At 37.7% G+C, this 23,548-nt stretch overlaps 1 protein-coding gene across 2 annotated transcripts in view; it reads left to right on the forward strand.

The window, feature by feature from the left end:
- Positions 1-4,601: 4,601 nt before the first annotated feature.
- Positions 4,602-23,548, forward strand: part of SSBP4 (single stranded DNA binding protein 4) — a 1,807,268-nt gene continuing 1,788,321 nt past the window's right edge. The window contains exon 1 of one of the 2 annotated variants that reach the window (XM_044053843.1): positions 4,602-4,806. In XM_044053843.1, coding sequence (XP_043909778.1) covers positions 4,751-4,806 — 56 coding nt within the window. In that variant the 5' untranslated portion in view covers positions 4,602-4,750. The remainder of the gene's footprint in view (positions 4,807-23,548) is intronic. The other variant, XM_044053842.1, reaches the window with a different exon arrangement.

The following is a 23,548-nucleotide window of genomic DNA, read 5'->3' on the forward strand; positions in this document are numbered from 1 at the left end:
AGGAAGGTGGATGCAAGAGTTTGACAGGTAGAGGGGCTTAGGAAGTGGTTGTGCCTGTAGAGGAGACTTAACTTTTGGTGGGTTTTCTTGATTGTGGAGCGGATGTGGGTGTCACATTTTAGTTCTTCATCAATGATGCCAAGAAGCTTGGTGTTGGGAACGATTTCAAGGAGGGTGTTGTTTTGGCTCTGTATGGTGAATATGTATTTGTCAATGGAGTTTTTGGTAAGGGAAAAAAAAACATTAGTTTGGTTTTATTTGCATTTAGTGCCAGATGGTTAGACTGCATCCAGGCTTCTGTTTTGGAGAAGGCTAGTTGGGTTTTTGCTAGGAGCTCGGAGGGGGAGAAGGCTGCGTAGATGATTGTCGAGTCATCTGCATATTGGATGATAGATGAGTCTGGGATGGATTGGTGAAAGTTGTTAATGAATAGGTTGAAGAGAAGAGGGCCAAAAACAGAACCTTGTGGGACACCTGTGGGTGTGGGAAGGAAGGGGGAGGTTGAAGTTTTCCGTTGGACAGCTTATTGGCGGTTGGACAAGTAGCTGGAAAAACCAGGTGATGGTGGTGGGAGAGAGGTGGAGAGTTGGGATATAAGTAGGGTGCTTGAGATGGTGTCAATGGCCTTTGACAGATCTAGGAATAGTGTGGATATGAACTTGCCTGAGTCGCGTTCGAGGTTTATGGTCCCAAGAAAGGAAAGAAGGGCAGTCATGGTGCTGGGGCCAGGGCGGAAGCTGTGTTGGGTAGGGGAGAGGAGATTGTTTAGTGTTAGGTGTGCCATGAGTTGTGCTTGTATTGTTTTCTCTAGTATTTTAGAAAGAGGGGAAAGGATGGCAACAGGCCTGACGGTGGTATCAGTATTTTTGCCATCTTTGTGGAGGGGCTGTTCACACCAGCACACAGTATATTACATTGCTTGATGTTAACTGCAACAGGCTGCCAACATTAGGGTATTCCACAAAAAAAAAAATGCAACCAAATGACAGAATTAAGCAGAATTAACATTGTACCATACAGTAGAAGCCAATTTTTCTAGAAAATAAAACGCTGTTCACTCAGCAAGTGCTGACAGAGTATTCATACACACCAGATGTGTAGAATATAATATAAAATTGTTTATGTACATATCTATGCATGTATGTATGTATTTATTTCTAAATGTATTTTCCGTTGCTGACCAGGAAAGTCCCATATTAAAGTTTGATAGTATTAGTCAATTAAAACAGTATAAACAATTACAAGTTATATATTTGGTAAGGTGGCACATATAGTCAATGGGATAGTTTAAAGATGCTCTAGATTTAAAATAATATTGCATATAATCATGAATACAATACACTAAAGATGGTAACATTTATTTGTTTGTTATTTGATAACAAAGTTTGTGAATTGGTCTATTGACCCTTTTCAGTCATGACCTGGGCCCAGAGGGCCACATACAGTAAATAGCAAGGTACAATTAAAGATAATAGAAAGATAATCAAACGTAAGGTGCATTTGTAGATAGCTGGAATACAGTAATAATGTAATTGTGTGATTATATATTTATATGTATAGATGGACTATAGCCACAGTGCAGTTATGTTAGTGCAGTATTTACTGTATTTACATGTTGCAGTACTTAAAATATTTACACTTTGTAGAAATTCTACAGTTGTTTGTGGGCTGCTGAATATGAACATTAACCTACATCCTTAGAACAGGTAGAACTAGCTACATTTTTAAGATGATTTTAGTTCAGTGGTGTTTTCCGTAGATAGCCAAGTTTGTAAAATGTACATATCCTAGTTTAAAGAGATTGCAGCCTGTGTGTTATAAGCAGTGAAAGGCTAATGAGGTAGGCTATACTAAGGTTTTGTAATAGATTTCTGGCTATGGCCTTCCTGGCAATTGGTGTGAGAAGGTGAGGGATGTGGTAACATAGTTTAATCTGGGATGAAACCTTTGTGGTAATTTTATCAGTATGAGCCTAAAAGTTGAGGCAATGGTCTAGTACACGTCCTAAGTAGCAGTGTCAGTGAAGCAACAGGTAGCACACTAGCCTTTGGTGCAGATGACTGTGTGTTCTATTCCCACACCATGTAGATCAATTACCAATACTGCAGTACAGCATAAGGGGGGGTGCTTCACTCCTGAGTGTGTTGTCCTTCGAATGAAATGTTAAACTGAGCCATCTGCTTGAGTTGGTGGTAGCTCAGGTAAATGTAAAAGATCCCACAGCACCTATCGAAAGGATTAGGGGAAGTTCCCTGATGCCCTGGCCAGATTTCCCAAATTCCACCCTGGGTCTCCTATGAAAAGAGGCTACTAGCCCAGTAGGACTAACCTGGTCAATAAATGAAAATATTTTTGTTCAGTGACATTAGGACTAATATAAATTGTCATGTCTTTAAGGGTGAGTGGATGAATTGCTGGTAATTTTCTATTTGTTGAAAATATCATAAGCGTAGATTACTTTGGTACTGGAGAGTAGTCTGTTTGCCATAGACCAGTTGCAGAGTTGCAAGTAATTTGACTGAAGCTTGGTTTGCAGGGTGTTATACATTCTGTTGGATTCTAGTAAAACTGTATCATCTGCATACAATGTCTGAGGTCATTTATGAACAGTGAGAACAATAGTAGGCAAAGGAATGAACCTTGGGGTACGCCAGTGTCTAAAACAGCTTGAGATGAAAGGTTATTATTGACCTATACTTGTAGTGTTCTGTGGTTTACATTGTTTTGGAACCAGAGTACATTATCCCCAAAATGAAGGTTGGCTAGTTTGTGAAGTATGATCGGGTCTGAGCATATGGTCTTCTGCACTTTGACTTACTAGTGAGATATATGGAAAACTGAACATAAAGCTACACTGAATTTAGGTGAGAAATATAAATAGGTTGAGATTATATTGTAGTGATTTGTTTGTTAGTAGACAGTATATGTGAAGGGCTGCAATGGAGGGGGAGAAAGAGGGAGGGGGTGGTGGATTTTAATTTTCATTTGGGAAAATATATATATGAGGTTGTTATTAACTACAGTAAAACTGCTGATGGATTTATTTATTTATTACACTGACTTGCTGATTCTGGTGTAAGTACCCTTTTCAGCCTTAGTCCAAACCAGCAAGAAGTATATGGTGTATGTTTATTTATTTATATAAAACATTCGCGCATTTAAAGAGATGCAGAGATTTTACCAGCAGTATTAAGAACGTAAACATCACTTTGTTATCGAGAACCGTAATGTCACTTGCTGCCATACTCGATTGTCTATATTTAGTAATCATTTGCGGGCGTGTGTGTGTATGTGTGTGACTTGCCAATCAGTTCTCTAGCGTTTACATTGGCATTGTATAACTAAGAATAAGGAAGACCGTTTAGGGGAGTAGACATGATTGCAGTTGTAACCCATAGTTAAGTAATGGTTGCTGTCAACGAACATGGGCAACTACTCACTCAGATATAATTTAATTTAAGTATATAGTTATTGTTAATAGCAAATACAATAAATACCAAACTGAGTTTTAGAATAGATTAATACATGCGTTAATCAATTTATAAAGACCGATGACTCAACCACGAATTTAATTTCACAACACATGCAGCATACCATGTTCTAATTTTGCCCGAGTGTTTTCCAGCCTTTCAGTAAAGCTGGAAGTTTCTAAAAATCTTTTAACTTTTGGGCTCGATTTTTATTCATGTATCTCTGGGGTCTGTGTGTGTTGCGCGCGCACAGCGTGCCAGTAAATAGTGCATTGGCCTGGAGAATATGGACTTCGTTATATAATTTTATTTATTTTTTAATTCACATTAGCGCATTTACAAAATTCTGCTGAAACGCCTATGCTTCTATATTAATGTGTATGTGTTTACATGTCTAACATGTATTTCTTTGTTCCATATTTTTGAAACATTGTATAGAGAAATTTCACGAGGAAAGACAGACAAAGCCAGAGGACCGCACTAAGAAAAATGTCCAGGCACCTAACGTATCCCACCCACCCCAAACAGTTTGGTTTGACAGTGTACTTGGCCTCCTGCTGTGGATTCTGTGATTAATGCAAGTGCTTTAGGTTCATAGGCTATGAACCAAGAATCGCAGCTAATAAAGGTCGATGTGTTATCTCTCTTGTCAATTTGCGGCTGTCTCCATCTTCCTTCCAACGAGGCCAGAACAACACAGTCACTTTTCCTCTGACAAGAGCTTGCCCCTTTTATAGAGGTCTATCTGGTTTAACGGGTTGCCTTACAATATTTAAGCAAATGACTGCAATGTAGTGCTACCTGCCTTACAATAAATTTCCCTATCACTAGCTGACCGTCCAATACCAAAACTAATAACATTATATAATAATGTGAGAGGTATGCATATTATACGTTACATATTTTGAAAAGCCTGCCTTATTCAGTGTCAGTCTGTTTTTCCCCGATGAAGTAATGAAGAAACTTTACTGCTGTTACTATTTCGTGCTGAACTCCTTTTTTTCACCAGGCAGCTCAAATTAAATTGAAATAGTAGTCTGCACCTTTAAGAAGATTTTTGCCTAATCAACGGTGGGAGGGAGCTAAAATTCCTGGAACAGCCGGAGGGGGGGAGAGAGTCTCTAGCTTGTCTGTTTCAAGTTCCCCATTAGAAAATGTGCCTGATTTGTGACCAGTGCTTGGGATGTAAAAACTAAGGGGGTAGCTATGGAGATAGAGAGCTTTCCTGGCTCCTTTCTTTGACAGGTGTTGAGTGGGGGAACTCGGAAAGAGAAACAAGCATGTATGCCAAAGGGAAGGGATCCACTGTTCCCTCTGATAGCCAGGCAAGGGAAAAGTAAGTGAAAGACTATGAAATACAGAACAAATGTATATCTGTATGCTGGTAGAGTCAATACGTGAGTGTACTTTGCAGAAAGTGCTGAAACATTGTGGAAGGTTGATGTAAGGCAGTGTTCCGGTGAATGCTATTTTGCACCGGTTGCAGTTCTTGTTTGGTTTGGGAGGCTGTGCACCAGATGTGGGTGGTAGTAGGTTCATTGTTTTTTTTTTTTTTTTTTTTGTCTTGTACAGTTTACGTGGTGAGTTGGGTGTTGTATTGCAGCGAGTGACCGGTTTTGGCGACCTGCAAGTTATACCACCTTAATTAAGTGCTGCACAGTGAAACACTGTGAATTAAAGTTTTGTGGGCGTGCGCTTCCATTTGAGAGGGCTTACTCTCAGACTTAGTACCTTAGTATTTGGATGTCCATGTGGTTCTGTTTGCACACTTTATTTGTACTGTGCACCGGACTTTGTTTTAAGATTTCCAACAGTGTCTATGTATATATGGCTGTATGCTTTTCTGAATTGTAGATTCAGTCTTTTTCAAATATTTGTGTTATCAGAAGTTCTCAGCTTGTTACAACTTTGAATTTTTTTGTTTGTTTATTTAGCTACTTGGGATATTTTGTTTCTGTTGAACAGTAGTTCTGCTTCCATTGTTGGTCCGTATCTTTTCTTACACTATATTTACGTTAGTTGATTACACAAATGTGTGCCATTAACTTTTTTCTGATATCCGGAAGCAATGTGAATTATTGAAGGTACTACTTTTGAGTTTACGTTTTTCAACTTTTTTGTTTTTCCTTTATCTTTTGCTGTTTTTATTTTCCTTAACATCTGGGGTGTAGAATGCCCATCTACTTGTAAATTATCAAATATGCTAATCTTTTTAGTGAAAGAAACTACTTGTTTATTTTTAATTCCTGAAATATTGCAGACGTGTCCGACACACATATAAACTCACAATATGTGTTTGTTTATGCAAATATTGATTGCCTTGTGTGAGAGTAGCTCATCTTTCGCAGAGGGCCATCAGGCTGGGGGGGGGGGGGGGGTATAGCTGACCAGAAACCGGTGCTGGTGAATCTCAAGACAGCATGCGTGCATTTTCTGAAAGTCCTTTTGTTAAGAAACCTAAAGGAAAATGGGCTGTAAAATAAGTGTTACTGTTTATATTAGTAATGTATAGTTAACAGTGAGTTGTTTGTTTCTATTTTCTGTGCCCCACCTCCCGAGAAAACAGGTAACCCCAAAATAACATTTTGACAGTTGTTCTGCAGTAGCAGTTAAGTTTGATTAAAATATTGTACCATTTGTACACAGTCTGTTCTTGATTGATTGATTGATGGATGCATCCATGCATGCTTGCTTAGTGCTGGGCTCAGGCAGATCATTGCTTGTCTTTAAAGTTCATGCTAGGAGTTTTTTAAAGTGAGCATGTCGTTAAACAAAACTTTGGGGGAGGGGGTAGATACTACTATAGCTTTACGTTCTAGGGTGGGAGAAAAACTGTGGAGTGCGTTTCCATGTCAGAACCACACTTACCTTTATTGGAGAATAGCTTGGACTGGAAACCATTGTATAATTAAAGTCAATTCCAAGGGTGGGAGAGATGTTTCCATACTATTAAAGTGTAAAATTGTTTAATGACAACTACTCATGGCTTTGATACAAATGCACAGCGGTTCTTAATGAAGGGTAGTTATTTGGCATTGTGCTGGTAGAGAGAGAGTGAGAACATGTGCCATCTGTGTGTTGGGGGGAAGATACTGTCTATTCAGACCTTCCAATTTGTGATAACTGAAGTAGGGAATCGCTCCATGTGGGACCTTGCTCCTTGGAAGATTCTGTACAGTGTTTATGGAAGTGTGGGCTCAGAACTCTGTAAAAGCCCAGTTTTGTATTGTATTGTATTTATTATTTGTGGTTTCAGGCATTCCTTTTTATAATGATAGCTAGCATCCATTTTTCTTCTGGGATACAGATTTTCACAGAATTATAGATTTTCAGACATGGTCCCTCAAAGACATGCACCCAGTCACCCTTCCCAGTCTCTTTTTTTCTGTTAGGTTGTCTATCCATCTGGTCCCAGTACGAACCAACGGTTCGTTTTGTTCTGCTGCTCCTTCCCAGGACTGTCACAGTTATTTAGTTCGTTTTATTTTTATTTGTTAAACCGGGTGGGATACTGATCCTTGTGGACCATTTTCCAGACCAGCACAGGATGCATATGTCAATTTGTAAAACATCAACAAATAAATGGCCTTGGTGTCTTACCTACAAAGTTATATATGTTAGTTAAATCACTGAGTATAATAGCTAAACAGCTACATATTTGACTGTCAGATGGATCTCTGGTATCTATTACAGATAACTGTATACTACAACATATAATTTAGTGCAGTGCATCTTAGCTTGGTCCCCTATGAACAGTGTTTGAGAAGCAGCTAGTTCATGTGTTGAGAAACAGTGTCCCAACTTGTGCAGGCCTTGTAAAAGCAGGACAAGCTGAGTCTGTGTTATCTACTCTAACATCCTTGGGCTCACAGGAAGGCTGCCATCTGTGCTTGTTTGTTTAGAAGAGTTCTTAATACTATCCCTTTCAACAGTCTCTGAATTTTAATCTGTATGTTCATTAAATGTTTGTGAAATATAATAGATAACTAATAGCAACCATTACTATTAACAGATATATTATTCTTTAGAAAATGCATACCAATTAAAATAAAGAGTCCTAATATCTTTCTAGGTGAAAACACAGCAATGTTTAAAAATGCATATTGATTATTGTTATTCCGTTTTTGTCTTTATTCCTGGCTCTTGTCAACTTGTTCAGTTTGCTTATGCATTAGGCTGAAGACAATAAACTGATGTTATTGCAAATTATGCACACCTGTTGACTTTCCTACATATTGTAGTACAGAAGTATTAAGGGCGAAGGAAACTTTAAAGGTCAAAGGTTACTAATTGGTATTACAGACATGTTTGGCATATGTACAGGATGTGTGGTAAACATGTTGCCATCAGTTAAACTTTTAAAGTTAAGTTTTACATCACTGTAACATTGTGAATGTTTGGGTATTCCAAATTTATATATCTCTGGCTTCTCTCGATGAAACCGTAAGGGACACTTCCTTAGTGAACTCCTGTGTGTGTCCATTTTATAAGCTTTGGTCATGGAAAGGCACTCTGCTGTAGACTGCCCTTTCCAGGAATGTTCAAGGGGAGGAGGGATTTACACAAAATAATTGCAGAGATAAATAACCATGTCTGTGTTTTCACAGCCATTCATTGGTAAACTGCTTGTGGGGGTGGAGAGTGAGGCAACGCCACTGATCTAGGACCTTTTTTCAGTTTTTAATAGTTACTGTGATTGTTAGCACAAAGCCAAATTCATATATGCTAAGTCACAGTTTTTAATCTCACAGCTAGATTTGCTGTTTTAATAACTCATTGCCACAATGAGCTGAAAATAAAAATACAGCCCTGATACAGTAGTGGAACAGTGAAGAAGTCAAACTGCGCAGTGTCAAATGTAAAATTAAAAAATGCAAGGGAAAATTAAATGAAATCTAGTTTCTCATTTTCTCCATGTTACAGGATTCAGTTCTGATCTTGGCTACAGCTATTGTCCTGAGTGCAGTGTGCATGTTTTCCCCGTGTTTGCATGAGTTGCTCTTTGTATTCTGATTTCCCTGTTTCTCAAATGTAATAGATACTTGGCTACTGAAAGTGTCTTGATATGATAGTTAATGTACCCAATTGACTAATGCATCTACGTGTATAAACACATTCTAATTTTATTCAAGCGTAATATATTGATAGGTAAAATCAAAGTAAGCTATTGTTCAGCAATGTTTACAGTATATTAATCTACTAAGTCACACTGTTACTTGACTTTTTTATTAAAATATTCTGAATGGAGATTATAGGAAGTCTGTTTACAGGCTGAGTTTATGAAGCTTAAGTTTATGGATTGCTTTTTATTACATTTTTCCTCATTTCTTTGTTACCTGGGTATGGCCGACAGGACTCGGGGCTCTTGTTCAGCTTTAGAAGTGTAAAGAAGAAACACTGACAAAAATGCTTAAGAAAACCACTTGGCATCAGTTTTGTGTAATTGGAAGTTTGTGGAGTAAAAACCCAGTCTGGTTTCTTAAAGCCGTCCTCTTTCATAGTGCATCACTGCAGTCTTGAGGCTCTTGGGTAGCAAGTAGTAACTAAGTGTACACCAGAAGTAATGCAATTTATGCAGTGTGTGCGCTTCTTTGCACAGGTAACCATTTGTCCGGGCTACAATAGCAAGAAACATTTTAAAAAGGAGGGGCTGCTGTAGTTAAGTACTTGGTTGGTCAAAATATTACACTTAGTACAGGAGCATTTGTATACCACAGCAAAAGCGATAATTAAAGTCAAAAGAAGATGGAATGGCATACCTTGAGGAGTGCCAGTTCAGTCTAATTTTTATTTTGTTAAAATGACTAATAGGAAAAAGTGATCAGGTACACATTTCATCTAATCCAGCATGCAATACATACACTGATGTAGGGCACCAGTAAAAACGAAAGCTTGTCATTTTTGTGATAACTGATGTTACTTGGTTAATTTTAAGTCAGGGGTACGTGGTGGGTAAAGACCCCCCCCCCCTCTCCCAGTCAGTGCTGGTTAGCTAGGTTTTAAGTACGTCTGTGGGTTTCTTTATGTTTATATATTTTAGGGCAAGTCTAGATGAAATGTGTATGGAATCACTTTTTTTTTTCATCTTTTGTTTTACATTTAAATGAGCTTTAGCTCAATATACTTTTTGTTTTTCGTTGTGTGTATATTTATTTATGTGTAAAATATAATTATATATATCTGATATATTTAGTGATTTATAAAGTTTCCTAATCTACACTCTGCAATTGTGTATCATTTACTAAGGGCTGGAATTTTCGTACTTTTATGTATGTATGCATCATTACTTAAGGTTTTAATGTACAAACATATATATCTAGAATCACACACATGAGCATATTTATAATTTCATCAGATAGCCACACCAAATTAGTACCTTTCTCCAAGGTAGTTCAGTTGTGGAATTATTTATGGAAGAGGATTATGAGAAGTGAAACCCTGTTGGGTGGGTGGGGGTGCTGCTCCATCCAGAAAACCTTAATACCACTTTTGAATGGAAAAAGTGTGAATGTGAGTAGAAGTGGGTTGTTCCCCCTCCTGCCGTATCTGCTGTATGGTGCCCTGTGCAACATGTCTTCCTGGTGCTGACAACTGGTCATTATGTAGTTTAACCGTGGGGTGATTGTAACCCCCCCCCCAGGATATGCATTCTTTTCTATATTTTCCAACTGAGCTGCTAACCCTGAACTTTATTGCATTAAATTCTGATTACCACTGCTCCTGTCCTGTAAAAAAAACAAAAATATGGCCTATTGCTAAGAGACTGCATTTATGACCAGTGCACCAGTTATAGGTAGGTTCGTAGGTAGGTACTAGTCTATCAAACCTGGGGCCTATACAAGCCCAGCCAAAAGGTACCCTGACTTTTGCCACCCAAGAAAATAATTTTCCTGTGCCACTGTCGAGCAGAGCTACAGAGGTGATCCCCAGGGTGAATTTTCTATTTCTCGTCCAATCATCAAGATTTTTCTTGAAGAGTGCTAATGAGGAGCTTGTTTGATATAGATAGGTAGTTTATTCCAGAGTATGGGAAGTCTCTGGGACCGGAATCTGTCCCTCCGGCATGCTCTGTTTATTGTGGTGACAAGGTTTAGGTCCGTAGAGCGTGTAGCTTGGAGGGATTGGGATTTCTTTAAGTGGAGCATGTCCAACAGCTCTGGGTTTGACATAGCTTTGTATGTTAGGCAGAGATCACCTCTGAGTAGGTGATATTCGACGGAGTAAAGCTGGAGTTTTTTGAGACGGTCTGCGTAGGGGATCTGTTTGAGGCCGGTAATCCTCTTTGTGAGGTATTTCTGCAGCCTTTCCAGTTGTTGTAGATGTCTTGTGAGGTACATACCAAAAGGGGCATTGTACTCTATAATGGGTATAATGAGTGATGAGTAGAGGGGAACAATGACCTCTTCTTCTTCTTTTTTTTTTTTTTTTTTTTTTTTTTAATTTATTTATTTTTTTTTTCTGGATGAGAAACCTTTTGTGATGAGGTGTGCCATGTAGAAGGATTTCCTGACTACTGTGGCGATGTGGTTATCAAAGGAGAGACTACTGTCCACCTGTGTCCTAAGGTCTCATCACACTTTTGGTATTAAGTATACTTCCACCTATGTTGTAGTTCATGGGTACAGAGTTTTTGCCAAAGGGGATGACAATGCACTTTTTGGCATTGAGCTTGAGGCCATGGCTTTGACACCAGGCATCTGTCTCAGTGAGGCCCTTTTGTAGGATGTCCACATCGTTAGGAGTTTCGATTTATGGCTCCTAGTGTGCAGTCATCTGCGAACTTTGTTAGCCTCTGCTTCAGAGAAGTAGATACTAAACAGGAGAGGACCCAGGACTGAACCCTGTGGTACTCTAGTTGTCACTGGTCTGAAGTCGGATTTGGAGTCTGCTACTTTCACAGTGTGGGTTCTGTCAGTGAGCCATTTGGCAATCCATCTTGTGACATAGGGATTTATACCTAGTTTAGTGAGTTTATCTATAATTCCAGAGTGGGGGATGGTGTTGAAAGCCTTGGCAAGATCTAGATAGGCTGTGTGAACCACCTTACCCTTGTCTACGGCTTTGGTGACTGCTTCAAAGAAGTCTGTCAGGTTTAGGAGACATGATCTGCCTTTTACAAACCCGAACTGGGTGGGGTCCAGAGTTTGGAGATTACCAATGTCTTTGTTTATAAGTTCCATGATGATACATTCCATGGCCTTGCAGACCAGGCTCGTCAGGCTAATGGGGCAGTAGTTCTTGGGGTCCGTGGTGGTTCCCCCCTTGTAGAATGGGATAACAGTCGCTGTGCCATTCAGCGAGGTGAGGCTATGATTGAGCATGGTACTTAGGTGGGGTGCCAGTTCATTCTGTAGTTCATGTAGAACGCAGTCTGGGATGTTGTCTGGCCCCATGGATGCTGTATTCTTGGCTTTGGAGAGTGTGGTTTTTACCTGTGCAGCCGTGATTACAGGAACTTTGCAGTCTTCCGGTATAGAGATAGGTTCAGTGCTAACTTTACCTCCCTTTCACCCTCTAAAGAGGCCATCTGCCAGGATGTTGGCAATATCAGTTGGGTCTGTATATTTAGTGCCATTGTGCCGTAACTCAGAGCAGATCTGAGTGTTGCCATTGAGATTCTTGACATAGCTATAGAATGCTTTGTGGTTGTCTTTAGAATCAGTATTATTTGCAAACGTTGAGCCCCAGATATAGCATTCCAGTCTTCATACCATGGACATCAGAAAAAATGTTATCCTTATGTGTAGTCCAGCTGTGTAATTCAAAGCGTCAGATTGTAAATGAAAAAAGAGCCATAACTTTGCCTCTCCATCAGTGCAGTTGTACAGCTGACATTTCCAGATCGGGTAAGTTACCATCAAGTTATTTAAAGACCGAGTCTGGTAGAGTTGAATGCTTTGCAGACCCTAAAATATCTATATTGTAGAGGAGCAGGGACTACTTCAAAGCTAGAAGGAAACCTGATGCCTTTAAGCTGCTAGTGGTTTCTAGAAGGGCTAAGAACTAGATTTTTTTGCCAGCACTTCTTTTGGCTGTATGTTTCCAGGGCTACATAAGAACTTTGCTGGCACCTCTTGGTAAAATATACAGATTGTGCAGTCACCTGCTTTGAATTTTCTAATGAGCAGGTGATTTATTTAAATGAGACAGCAGCACGAGTTGATGGTCTCTACTTGTGTTGTCCGCACCTTCGCATGTATGCCTCTGTGTAATGATTTTGGGTTCATTGTGGTATCCACTTGGAAGGAAGCTGGTATTGGAAAGGAAGGGCTGTATGCTTTTAAGTTGTACTAAGAAAGTAAGGTTTGCAGTTTTCGATTTAACGGAGCTAAGTGGACAGTTAAGGCAGATAAGAAAAGGAACCTGAATGCAAGTAGACAAAGATGCATTTCCAAATCACTTGAGAAACTGTTTACTGTGAATCAGATAAGTAATGGTCTAAATGAGCAATGTGTACAGTGGAATACTACCGCAGTAGTAAGATGATTTTCATGATTATTATTTGTGGCTTTATTTAATGTGAAACGGAAAACTGACTCGCAGACAAACACTTTGATTTTATATCTGAATATAAGAAGTAAAGGTATTTGCACCAAGCAGAAATGTTTCACATAGCAGTGAAGTATTCCTGGGCACAATAAGTTACAGAAGTACAGATACTATTAGAACCAAACATTTCTCTTCTCTCTGCAGAAGTGTTTGTCCTGAATGCAGGAGAAGAGTTAGTTGGTACAGGTATGAACTAGTGTTCCAAAACCTTTTTTTAATTGTGTAAATTTGCACATCTGTCATATTACGTTTATTATAAATGTTAGTCAGTGTTTTTGTACAAATTTGTAGGTTTTGTCAGGGTATTTCCTGGTTGGGTCCATTACATTTTCTGCATTGTTTGTGTTCCATCCTATCTTGAGCACACTCTGGGAAATGCATCAGAGGCTTCTTGCTAAACTGAATGTTTTAGGGCACAGCTAGAAGTTTAACTTGTATACTGATGTTTCCCAATAATAGGGAAGCATGTTTGTAGATAGAAAAGTCTGGCTTGTTTGTGATAGTGCATCTGTGTGGCATCCTGCATTCAGGAGCAAGTGCTGTGAAATATTTTCAGGGACATTTGCATATCTCCTGATGCCTTGGTACAGGGGGGTTAATGGTTCTGAATTCCCTGCTGAGAAAGGACAACCTGTTAGAAACCATTCTTACCATTATTCTAGTATTTGGTACCGGCTCTGGGTGAAATGAATTCTAGTCTGTGATGTAGGTTTGTTTTGAAAGTGAAATGAGGATATTGCCCACTCCCAACTAGTCTGTATTCAGGCATTGACCTAGACTCAAAATATTGCTGTAAGCTGGTAAGGTTACTAAATGTGTACATGTCATATTATGATACCAGCTGGCTGAAGGATTTTGGTGAGCTAATGCACACGATACTGCGTTTTCTATGGGAATGTTCTATGTGTGTGTGTCACAGCAGCAAGGATGTTTGAAGTTCTGAATGTTCAGACCTAAAGGGAAACAAATGTCAAAAATATATGGTAGTAATGCTGATACTACTTTGAGTTGGCTGATTTTTATCTATTTTTTTTGCATTTGGTGTACATAAGGTAGTCAGTTATGGTTGCAGTCGTACAAATGGGCAGCTATAGATTTGCAGGCAGTGCTTAAAAATATTAAGTGCTAGTTAAAAGTATTCCACCATTAAACTTCCATTTTTTTGTAAAGTTTTACGAAAATAAAAACAACCCTTCTACATAATTTTTATAAAATATTTGCATGTATATCAGGATCTAATGTAATGGCAGATTATTATTATAGGTTCATAGGTAATTAATTACTGGAGTAGCTGCCAATAAAGGCCATTTTAAGCCGAGCCGATTTCCCTTTTATGCTCAAAATAACCTGTCCCATTTGGCTATAGAGTGGCCTTACCCATCCTATAGGGTTAATATACAGTTATAATTGTCAACTAATGAGTGACTAGGATCATATCCTAGAAAATTTGAAGGGACGCATTCATGGGATAAAGAATTTTAGGAGTTGTCTCTATCCATTAGTAGTACATAGGGTAGTCCTGGAGTAAATTTTCTTTTTCCATCCTTTTTGTAAGGTATCTCTGTGGGTGTTTTAGTTAAGTGTCTGGACAGATACTTGCCAAATGGGACATTATATTCAATGATTGGCCTTATGAGGACTCGGTAAAGGGGGGAAATTATATACTTGGATCTAGACAAAATCCATTTGTTTAAAGCTGTGCAATATAGAAGGACTTTCTTATAACAATGGGCATATGTTGGGCAGACATTAGGTCTTTGTCCACATATTTTTCTAAATCCCAAACAAATGGGTCAACTTTTGGGTGTGTATTGTCAATATAGTAGTCTCTTGGGGTAGATGACTTCAAAAAGGATACAGTACTGCCTTTTTTTTTTTTTTTTTAAATTGTTTTGTTGTGGTAGAATAACTGAATCTACCAGGAAATACGTAAGAGTCGACAGTCCTAAGTCAAGTCGAATTTTCGGTCTGCTGAAAATACATAAGGACTTGGATAACCCCCACTCCGACCCATAGTTGCAAGTACTAAAGGTAAAACTAAAACTGTGGCAATTTATGTGGATAAACATTTTTTTCAGGGAGTTGTCGAATCGAATAGTACATATACCAGAGATACCTTTGACGTTCTAAACAAGGTGGAGAAAATATTTCTGAAATGGATATGTTGGTCACTCTCTTGACATTGGATCACTAATACAGTCATACGTAACGACGAAGGAATGGAAATAAGTTTGAACTAACAAATTCCAAGTTAACTATTTTCTAGCACTGCAATAAGTCTTTTGATGGAAATACTAGCTGTGATATTAATTACAGTTTCTTTGAATTTTACAGCAAAATGAATTGCCAAACCAAGAGTGTAGCTATGGGGGGGGCCTGTATGGCTCTGAGCTGTGCCAATATTTTTGTGTGTGACCGAGGGAGAACTAATGTTCTAGATAGTATTTATTTTTTCTGCAAACATTGTAATATTCAAACGTTTTATTGATTATGTTTTTTCTGTTCTGGAGAGAGGGTGAAGAATTATTGAAGGATTTTGTAATGTACTTAAATAGTATTGGCTCTTTTCTGCAATTTATATCTGAATACAGCATCACTTGTATTAATTAATTTTTTTAGATAAAACTGTCTTCTAAGAGCAAGGGAGATGGATTAATTACAAAAATATATAAGAAGGAAGTACAAAATAGCACGTTTTGTATTATAAAAGCATGCACCCCAAGAAAACCAAAGAGAATGTTGTTAAAGAGCAATTTAATGCCAGTTAACAATTTAACTGAGAGAGAGCAAGATTTTTTGAATGAAAGCATGAACTTATGCAACAAACTTTTGACAAAAGGCTTGGCGTCAGAAACCTTTATCAAAATATGTAATATAAGAAAGCTGGCTAAAGGGAGAAAATTGATTTTTGGAACTTGCATGCAAATTACTAGTAGTGTAGGTGCTCAAGCAGTTAAAGGTGTTTTAATTGGAAAAATTTCAGCAGTTGCCCGGAAGTAAACAAAATAGTGGATGGACCGCCCTGTGTTTGTACAAAAAAAGGGGCAAGAGTTTCAAAATGTATTTCCAAGCTAAACTCAACATGATATGTTGAAATGTTATGATTGCAATTTGTTTGATTTATTTGTGTACTGATTCAAATGAAATACAAATCAATAATTATTGTATGAAAATCAAAGGTTGCTATACTTGAGTCCAAATTCATAGTATATTTAGTGATTTGCAAGTTTTGTTCGTGATTTTATGTAGGTCGTACCGTTAGAGAATTATATAAGCATATTTATGAAGGCAAGCATGCAGTGCAAATGGGTAATGAAAGGAATGCACTGGGAAAGCAATATAAGTGTAGTAAATGCAAGGATTTTAAATTTATAGTACTTGACGAAATAAACATTTTGATAAAATGTTTAATGCAGAAGATGAATTATGGCAAGTGAGATTAAATGCCTGTTACCTACCAGGGTTGAATTATCACAAAGATTTTTTTTGCCTATATGAAAAGGAAGAGGTTAAAACATTGTCATGTGATGTAACTTGTATTTAATGATGGTTTTACAAAGCATTACATCATTCAGTCGGAAGAAGTCTCATTATTCTGGAGAAGAAAGCACTTACTGATAATGTAACAAGTTTAATAAATTGTTTTGGTTTTATGACTGACTTTTTTATTTATTTAATTTTCGGAGTTAGAGTTCACTTTTACTGTTTTATTGGTTTTTTTTGGATTTCTGTCTTGAAGGACAGACTGAGGGAAGAGAGTGCTAAAGTTAGAGCTAAGTTTATCAGCCAGTGAGTGCTATATTTTGTCTCGGTGTAGATAACATTGTTCACAATCATGTCCGTGGATTACTGCGTTGTACTTTTGAGATTACAAACATAACTAAAAAATGCCTTGTGCTTGCCTTTTGACTTGAATAGCTATTTTAACATCAGACTTTGCTTTAGTGGGTTTTTATTAAGCTGCTAATTTGCTTATTTCAGTGAGGGGCTCTAACATTCTGGGAGTTTCTCTTCTTTAATATTTTGTGAAAAGTTATTTTTCTTTTATAAAGCTTGTTGATAATAGGTTTCTACCACTGTGTGGGTTTATTTCTGGGTTTGGCTTGCACTTGCTCCTATGGAGTACAGCTGCATCTGTTTACATGCTGGAATAGTGTGGCGATGTACAATTTTTTTTTTTTTTTTTTTATTCAGTGGAATTAACTGGGTTTGGTGAGGATATGAAGCCTGACAATCTAACACTTGGGGAAAAGACAGTTTGCCTTAAAGAAATTTCCAAAGGTACCTTGGGTGAAAGGGATCTCTGGTTTCAATTTTATTTTGAAGGAGAATGCCTATGGTCAGGTCTAACAAATGATGAAGCTACGCAAGGGATGATGCAAGATGCTTCCATATTGGTAAGGATAAGATCCAAGATGTTGTTCCCCTAGTGGGTATTCTAATTGTTCCAGGACGTTTGTATTGACAAAGTCCAAGAATCTCAGTGCTTATGCACTAGTGGTGGTGGAGATTTCTCAGTCTGTATTTTGAATGTTTAGATCACTTAGGAAAATGGTATTGGGCTTAATACTGAGTGATTCTATTTCCTGTAGATAGCATTGTGGCTTTCTTGTGTCATAGAGGGAGTTCTATAGCTAGCTAATATATATTGTGGGACATTTCTGATGGTTATTTGGGCAAGACGAAGCTCTAGGGAATCATGCTGCTTTACCATCCTTGATGCAAGTCTCTTCTGGATGTAGTTTTGAGACACATCCACCTTTTCTTCTCTCCTGCCCAGTAGCTGGTCTTAAACGTATGGAAGATGTTCTAGCCCTTAACAGCCAGAGTGCTTTCCATATTATTTTTTAAACCATGTCTCAATCACTGCACAGGCGTCAATGTCCTCCAGGGTGAAAAGGGCTTGTAGGGAGTCGAGTTTTTTTTGTTATTTAGGCTCCTAGTAAGTAATGCCTTCATACTTTCCTTTGCTTGTTTTGTTATGTTGGTAGCTTTATCAGGTTGGCATTGTCTAAACAAGGCACTATTGGGTGGAAAGTGTATTTGCCAGTCATCAAAACTCTAGAGGGGAGGGGTACAGGCCATCCTTGGTGAAGCAGTGTGGCCTGTTAATCATATCCTCCCAGGCTGACAGATATAGGACCCCCCCCCTCCCCTTGAATGACACTAAAAACTAACCCAGTTATTTAAGTCAATTTTATTTTTTACCCCTGTCATGGCATCATTCTTGGTGAAGATAGAATGCTGGGCTCATACCTACTTTGGACATAGTCTGAAAGCTCCATCATGTCTCTCTCCATATTGTCCAGGGAGGTACACCTCAAGCCATTGACACCGGCATGAGCAGTGGCAGTCATACTGGTACTTTTTGTTCAAGGACTTGAGTGCATGTGTGATCTGACAGGCCCTGGCACCAGACAAGCAACTTAGTCAGTCTTTTTTTTGCTCTGACCAATAAGAGGGATAGCTGTATGTCTTATTTTGTTTAGTTGGCTTTGCAAACACAAGGTGCAGGGTTGGAGTCTCACAAGGGACAATTGGCTAGGCTTAAAATGGCTCACAAGGGCAGTTAGCTTAGTACTAATCTTTGAACCTTTGATGACTGTCTTGCTGAGTGTACCTTTGCTTGTGGTTGTGTTTTGGAGGTCTTTTGAGGTTTAGGCAAGGCAATCTTTAGAACCTCCATATATGACGGATTATGTGGATTGTGATGGCCTTGTGTACATACACCTCTCACACTGCGGTGTGCTGTATGAGTAATAGATGATCATCAGACAGCTGAGACAATTCATGCACTGTCTTAAAGGCACCCATTTCAATCAGGCTGGCTATAAAAGTTGCAGGGAAGTGCTGGTCCATGATACTGACAGGAATAACTTTTGGGGGTGCAGGAGTTACTATAACTACTTGGAGTTTGGTTTTAGAATAATGTTTGGGTGGACTTGCTACAACGTATATTAAAGTTCAATGTAAAACAACTAGCTTACAAACCTTCTGCTACCAGCAAGAACCAATGAACAAATTCTAGTTTAAAAAAAAAACTCGCTAATTTGATACTAAAATCTGTGCAAGCAGCATCAGTCCACACTATTTTATCAAAGGTCTTGTAGCCTGGTAAGTATAGTTTTGAGGGGCAAGACTTTGACAATAAGCACGTGTATCATTTTGTAATGACCAGTAAATGTGGAAAGGTAAGGAAGGTAAGGAATTGTCAAAATTATAAGGGGCAGGCAGCAACAACTGCACTTGGTTAAAGAACACAACTAAGACAGGGTGTGTGGGATGGAAAAATAATTAGACCCTTGACTGTGTGTTGACTGACATGGGAACTGCCTTAATGCAAAGCCAAATGCAAAACTAGCCTGACCTACGCTCAGTACGCAAGGATGAAACTAGGGTTTAATACTAACGGCAGCACTGCACTTTGCTATTTAAGTGGTCTTAAGTACTGAAATTACTAATGCAGGCTTAAAGACCTTAGCTAAAGCATATACAGGGTGTTAGTGTTACATCCACCTGGGTCACAGTCTCAACATAGCACTAATATTCCAGGAGTTTGAGCAGGATCGTTCACAGCTAAGGCAACATGTATCAGCATGTTCTCCGAATCAACTGCAAGGCTGTATGTGGTTACTAATGCTGTGACATAGAGTATATATTTATGAATCTCAAATGTACTGTGTTTTTTACATAGTTAATGTTCATTGAAACTCTCTGATATTGTTGAGCTGAGCTTAAATTGAGTTGTATTTTTTTTTTTTCAAACTCCTACTTAAAAGGTAAGGAGTGTGGTGGACAGCTGTGCCCCATATAATCTTCATGACTTTTAGTCAATGGCTATTTGTAAAGATGGGGCTAATTGGTCCGCTACTGTTTCAAATGATGTCCCCAAGGTTCAAGAAATTGCACATTTGTTTTGCAAGTTTGACAGTAAACGCCTAAAATTTCCAGCAGCTTGTAGACACCATGTGTCTCACAGATAGTATGCTTGTAGACATATGTACAGAACACTCCCCTTCTCTTTGCTTTCTTATAAATATACTTACTCCTTATGTTCACTGATTAAGCTTATTGACTCAATGGCCCTGAAGCTCTTCTCCCATTACTGTCCTGTACCTGATGTTGAGAGTGGTGGTCATAGTAAGTGTGTGGCACCTGTATTATCGGAGCGGTAAATGTAAGGAAAGCTCCGCTGAGGAACTGAAATCTGTTTTTCATCATATTCTGCTATTCTGTGTCATGCTAATGCATCATCATGCCTTGTTTCTTAGTTTTTGGACATATAAAAAACTAAAAAGTGCTACTAGTCACTGGCTGCTTAGACTGCTTCTGAAATCGTCTGTATTTCTTTTTCAGCTAATTAGCCTGACTTGTGTTGTAAGCTGCTAAAACAATACATCTTTCATGCTGCATTTAAATATTCTTTTTAGACAAAGAAGTTAAGTATTTATTTTAAAATTGTAGTTTCCAGGTGATTTCCATCCCCCTTTCCATGCTCTTGTTTAGCTGTCAGAAGTTGCTAGAGGAAGTCATGTCAGCTCTGTGGTTATTAATGGAATGATGGGTCTCGCTTCTAGACCTGGTAAAATAGGTAGAGGCTACTTAGCAGTATTCCATACTGTCCCTCCATTTTCTACATACATTAAAGCGACACTCTTTACTTGCTGAAAATGAGATTATCACTTGTGTAGTGTTGCACTGTAAGGTCATCCTTTCAGAGTGAGTTATCCAACTAACCCTTTGAAAAAGATACAAAAATGTGCCCAATATACACCAAATACCTCTGCTAAAGACCTTTGTACAAACTTGAATCCAAAAACAGTAAGCTGAGGTAAGGCTCCAGAATCCAAATAGTTGAACAGATAAATGATTCAGTCTTCAGAAAGTAATAAAAAACAATGCCTTCTTTAATGTCACACAAGCGCTTTCACAGAATGCTTCATCAGGTGTATATAAAAAAACAATCAGCAGCACCTCTTTAAATACCTTAATTTAACCACATGACTAACAGATCCAATTGATTTAAAGTTATATACTCTCTAAACTGAAAATAAAAATAAATTAAAATAAATATATACAGAAGTATATGCATAAATTTGTATATTCACAACTGATATGACTTTTTATAAGAATGTATATAAAATACAGTCTATATATATATATATGTTTTTAATTATATGTACAAAGGATATATGTATTCAAGAATTGCAAAAGCGCAAAAACATCTTAAAATATATATGTACAGATATATAAATTTTATTACATAAAAATATATATATAAAATTTCTATGGTTATGAATGCAATGTATTCCATAACTACTATATATTAAACTAAAATCTTACTTCTATATTTACCTACGTAATCCCCTTCTTTTCAAAATGGGCTTAATGGGCATATTATCATTAAGTCCATGGCCACAGTTGGCCCTCAGCATAACTATCCATTTAGCCTCTACCTCTTCAGTTCTATCCCTAACATCCCCACATCTCAGACTCCTATCATAAATTTAAACCTATGCTGTTCTCCCTCTTTGGAAACATGTTTATACAGGGCATTACAATCAGATTTCTTACCTATATGATATACGTGTTCTCTGATTCTTTCTCTTAGACTGCGATCTGTCTTGCCTACATAGAAACAATTGCATAAACAATAGGTGGCAAGATATATCACATGCGTAGTAACACATGTGCCACTAACTAAAAACTCTACCTGTATCCGGATGTCTAAAGTATAATTCCTTGTCAATAAATTGACATTGATTACAATTACCACACGGTTTCGTTCCTCTGGAACTAGTAACATTGACACTTTCTATTGATACATAGCCTTCTCCTAAGTTTCTTTTTATTTTTAAAAGTAAACTGTGGTTTTGAACCAATGACCTTACTTATAATAGGGTCTGTTATTTAATATTTTCCAATGATTATTAATAATACTAGTATGCTTCCAAACATCCCTAGAATATGAGATGTTAACATTCAAGGTACTATTCCTCCCACTTGCTTCTCTATAATTCTTATCTGAAAAGTATGGTTTGGCTCTTGTCCCCCTCAATTGTTGAACTTTCCTAATACCATCTTCTATAATATTCTTCTCATAGCCTCTCTTCCAAATCTTGACTTGTTTTCAAATTCATCTTGCCTTGCACTTAATCTCAAGGCTCTAAAAAATTGATTTTGGGCTATATTTTTGATCTAGGATGCATACTATCCCTTGATAAAAGGGTGTTAACATGACATTCTTTCCTAAAAAGTCTTGTACTGATCTTGCCTGAACTCTCTCTTTTTCTATAAGTACATCCAAAAAACTAATTCTCTCTTCTGAATGGTTCAAGGTAAATTTCAAAAATTGTGTTGTGTTGTTAATGTATTCAAGAAAGCTCAACAGATCCGAGGCTTTGCCTCCCCACAAAATAAAAAGATCATCGACAAACCTCCTATAGAATAATATAAATTCAATGTATGGTCCATCGAACACATATTCTGTCTCCCATGTTAACATAACTGCATTTGCATATGTGTTAGAATATGAGCTCCCCATTGCTACTCCATTTTTTTGATAATAAATCTGATTCTTGTATAAGAACACATTATTCATAAGTACTAAACTCATCAATTCATATATTACTTTCATTTCATCATTGTTTAAACAACTTGTTTGTGCTATAAGTCTACTAAGAAACTCTAAACCAACTAAATTAGGAATGACAGTGAACAAAGAAACAACATCCAATGTTACATGCAGCATTTCTATCAATAAAAACATAAAGACCATTAAGAAATTGTTCTGTGTCTTTCAGGACAAAATTAGAGTTCTTGATAATAGGTTTCAATTTTTTATCTAAATAAATCGAAATTGCTTCAGTGTACCATCCTCTGCCTGAGACAATAGGTCTCATGGGGGGTCTGGCAGGGTTCTTATGAATCTTGGGCTGTCCTTGTATGTGGGGTATGGTATATTTATTACTAAAAAAGTATTTGGCTAGCTCCTTACATATGAGGAGCTCAAATGTAAGGAGCTAGCCAAATACTTTTTTAGTAATAAATATACCATACCCCACATACAAGGACAGCCCAAGATTCATAAGAACCCTGCCAGACCCCCCATGAGACCTATTGTCTCAGGCAGAGGATGGTACACTGAAGCAATTTCGATTTATTTAGATAAAACATTGAATCCTATTATTGAGAACTCTAATTTTGTCCTGAAAGACACAGAACAATTTCTTAATGATCTTTATGTATTTATTGATAGAAATGCTGCATGTAAAAACTATTTTTGTAACATTGGATGTTTCTTTGTTCACTGTCATTCCTAATTTAGTTGGTTTAGAGTTTCTTAGTAGACTTCTAGCACAAACAAGTTGTTTCAACAATGATGAAATGAAAGTAATATATGAATTGATGAGTTTAGTACTTATGAATAATGTGTTTTTATACAAGAATCAGATTTATTGTCAAATAAATGGAGTAGCAATGGGGAGCTCATGTTCTAACACATATGCAAATGCAGTTATGTTAACATG

The sequence above is a fragment of the Protopterus annectens genome, chromosome 13.part0 (assembly GCF_019279795.1).
Source record: "Protopterus annectens isolate FY-2018-M chromosome 13.part0, PAN1.0, whole genome shotgun sequence".
NCBI classification, from domain to species: Eukaryota; Metazoa; Chordata; order Ceratodontiformes; family Protopteridae; genus Protopterus; species Protopterus annectens.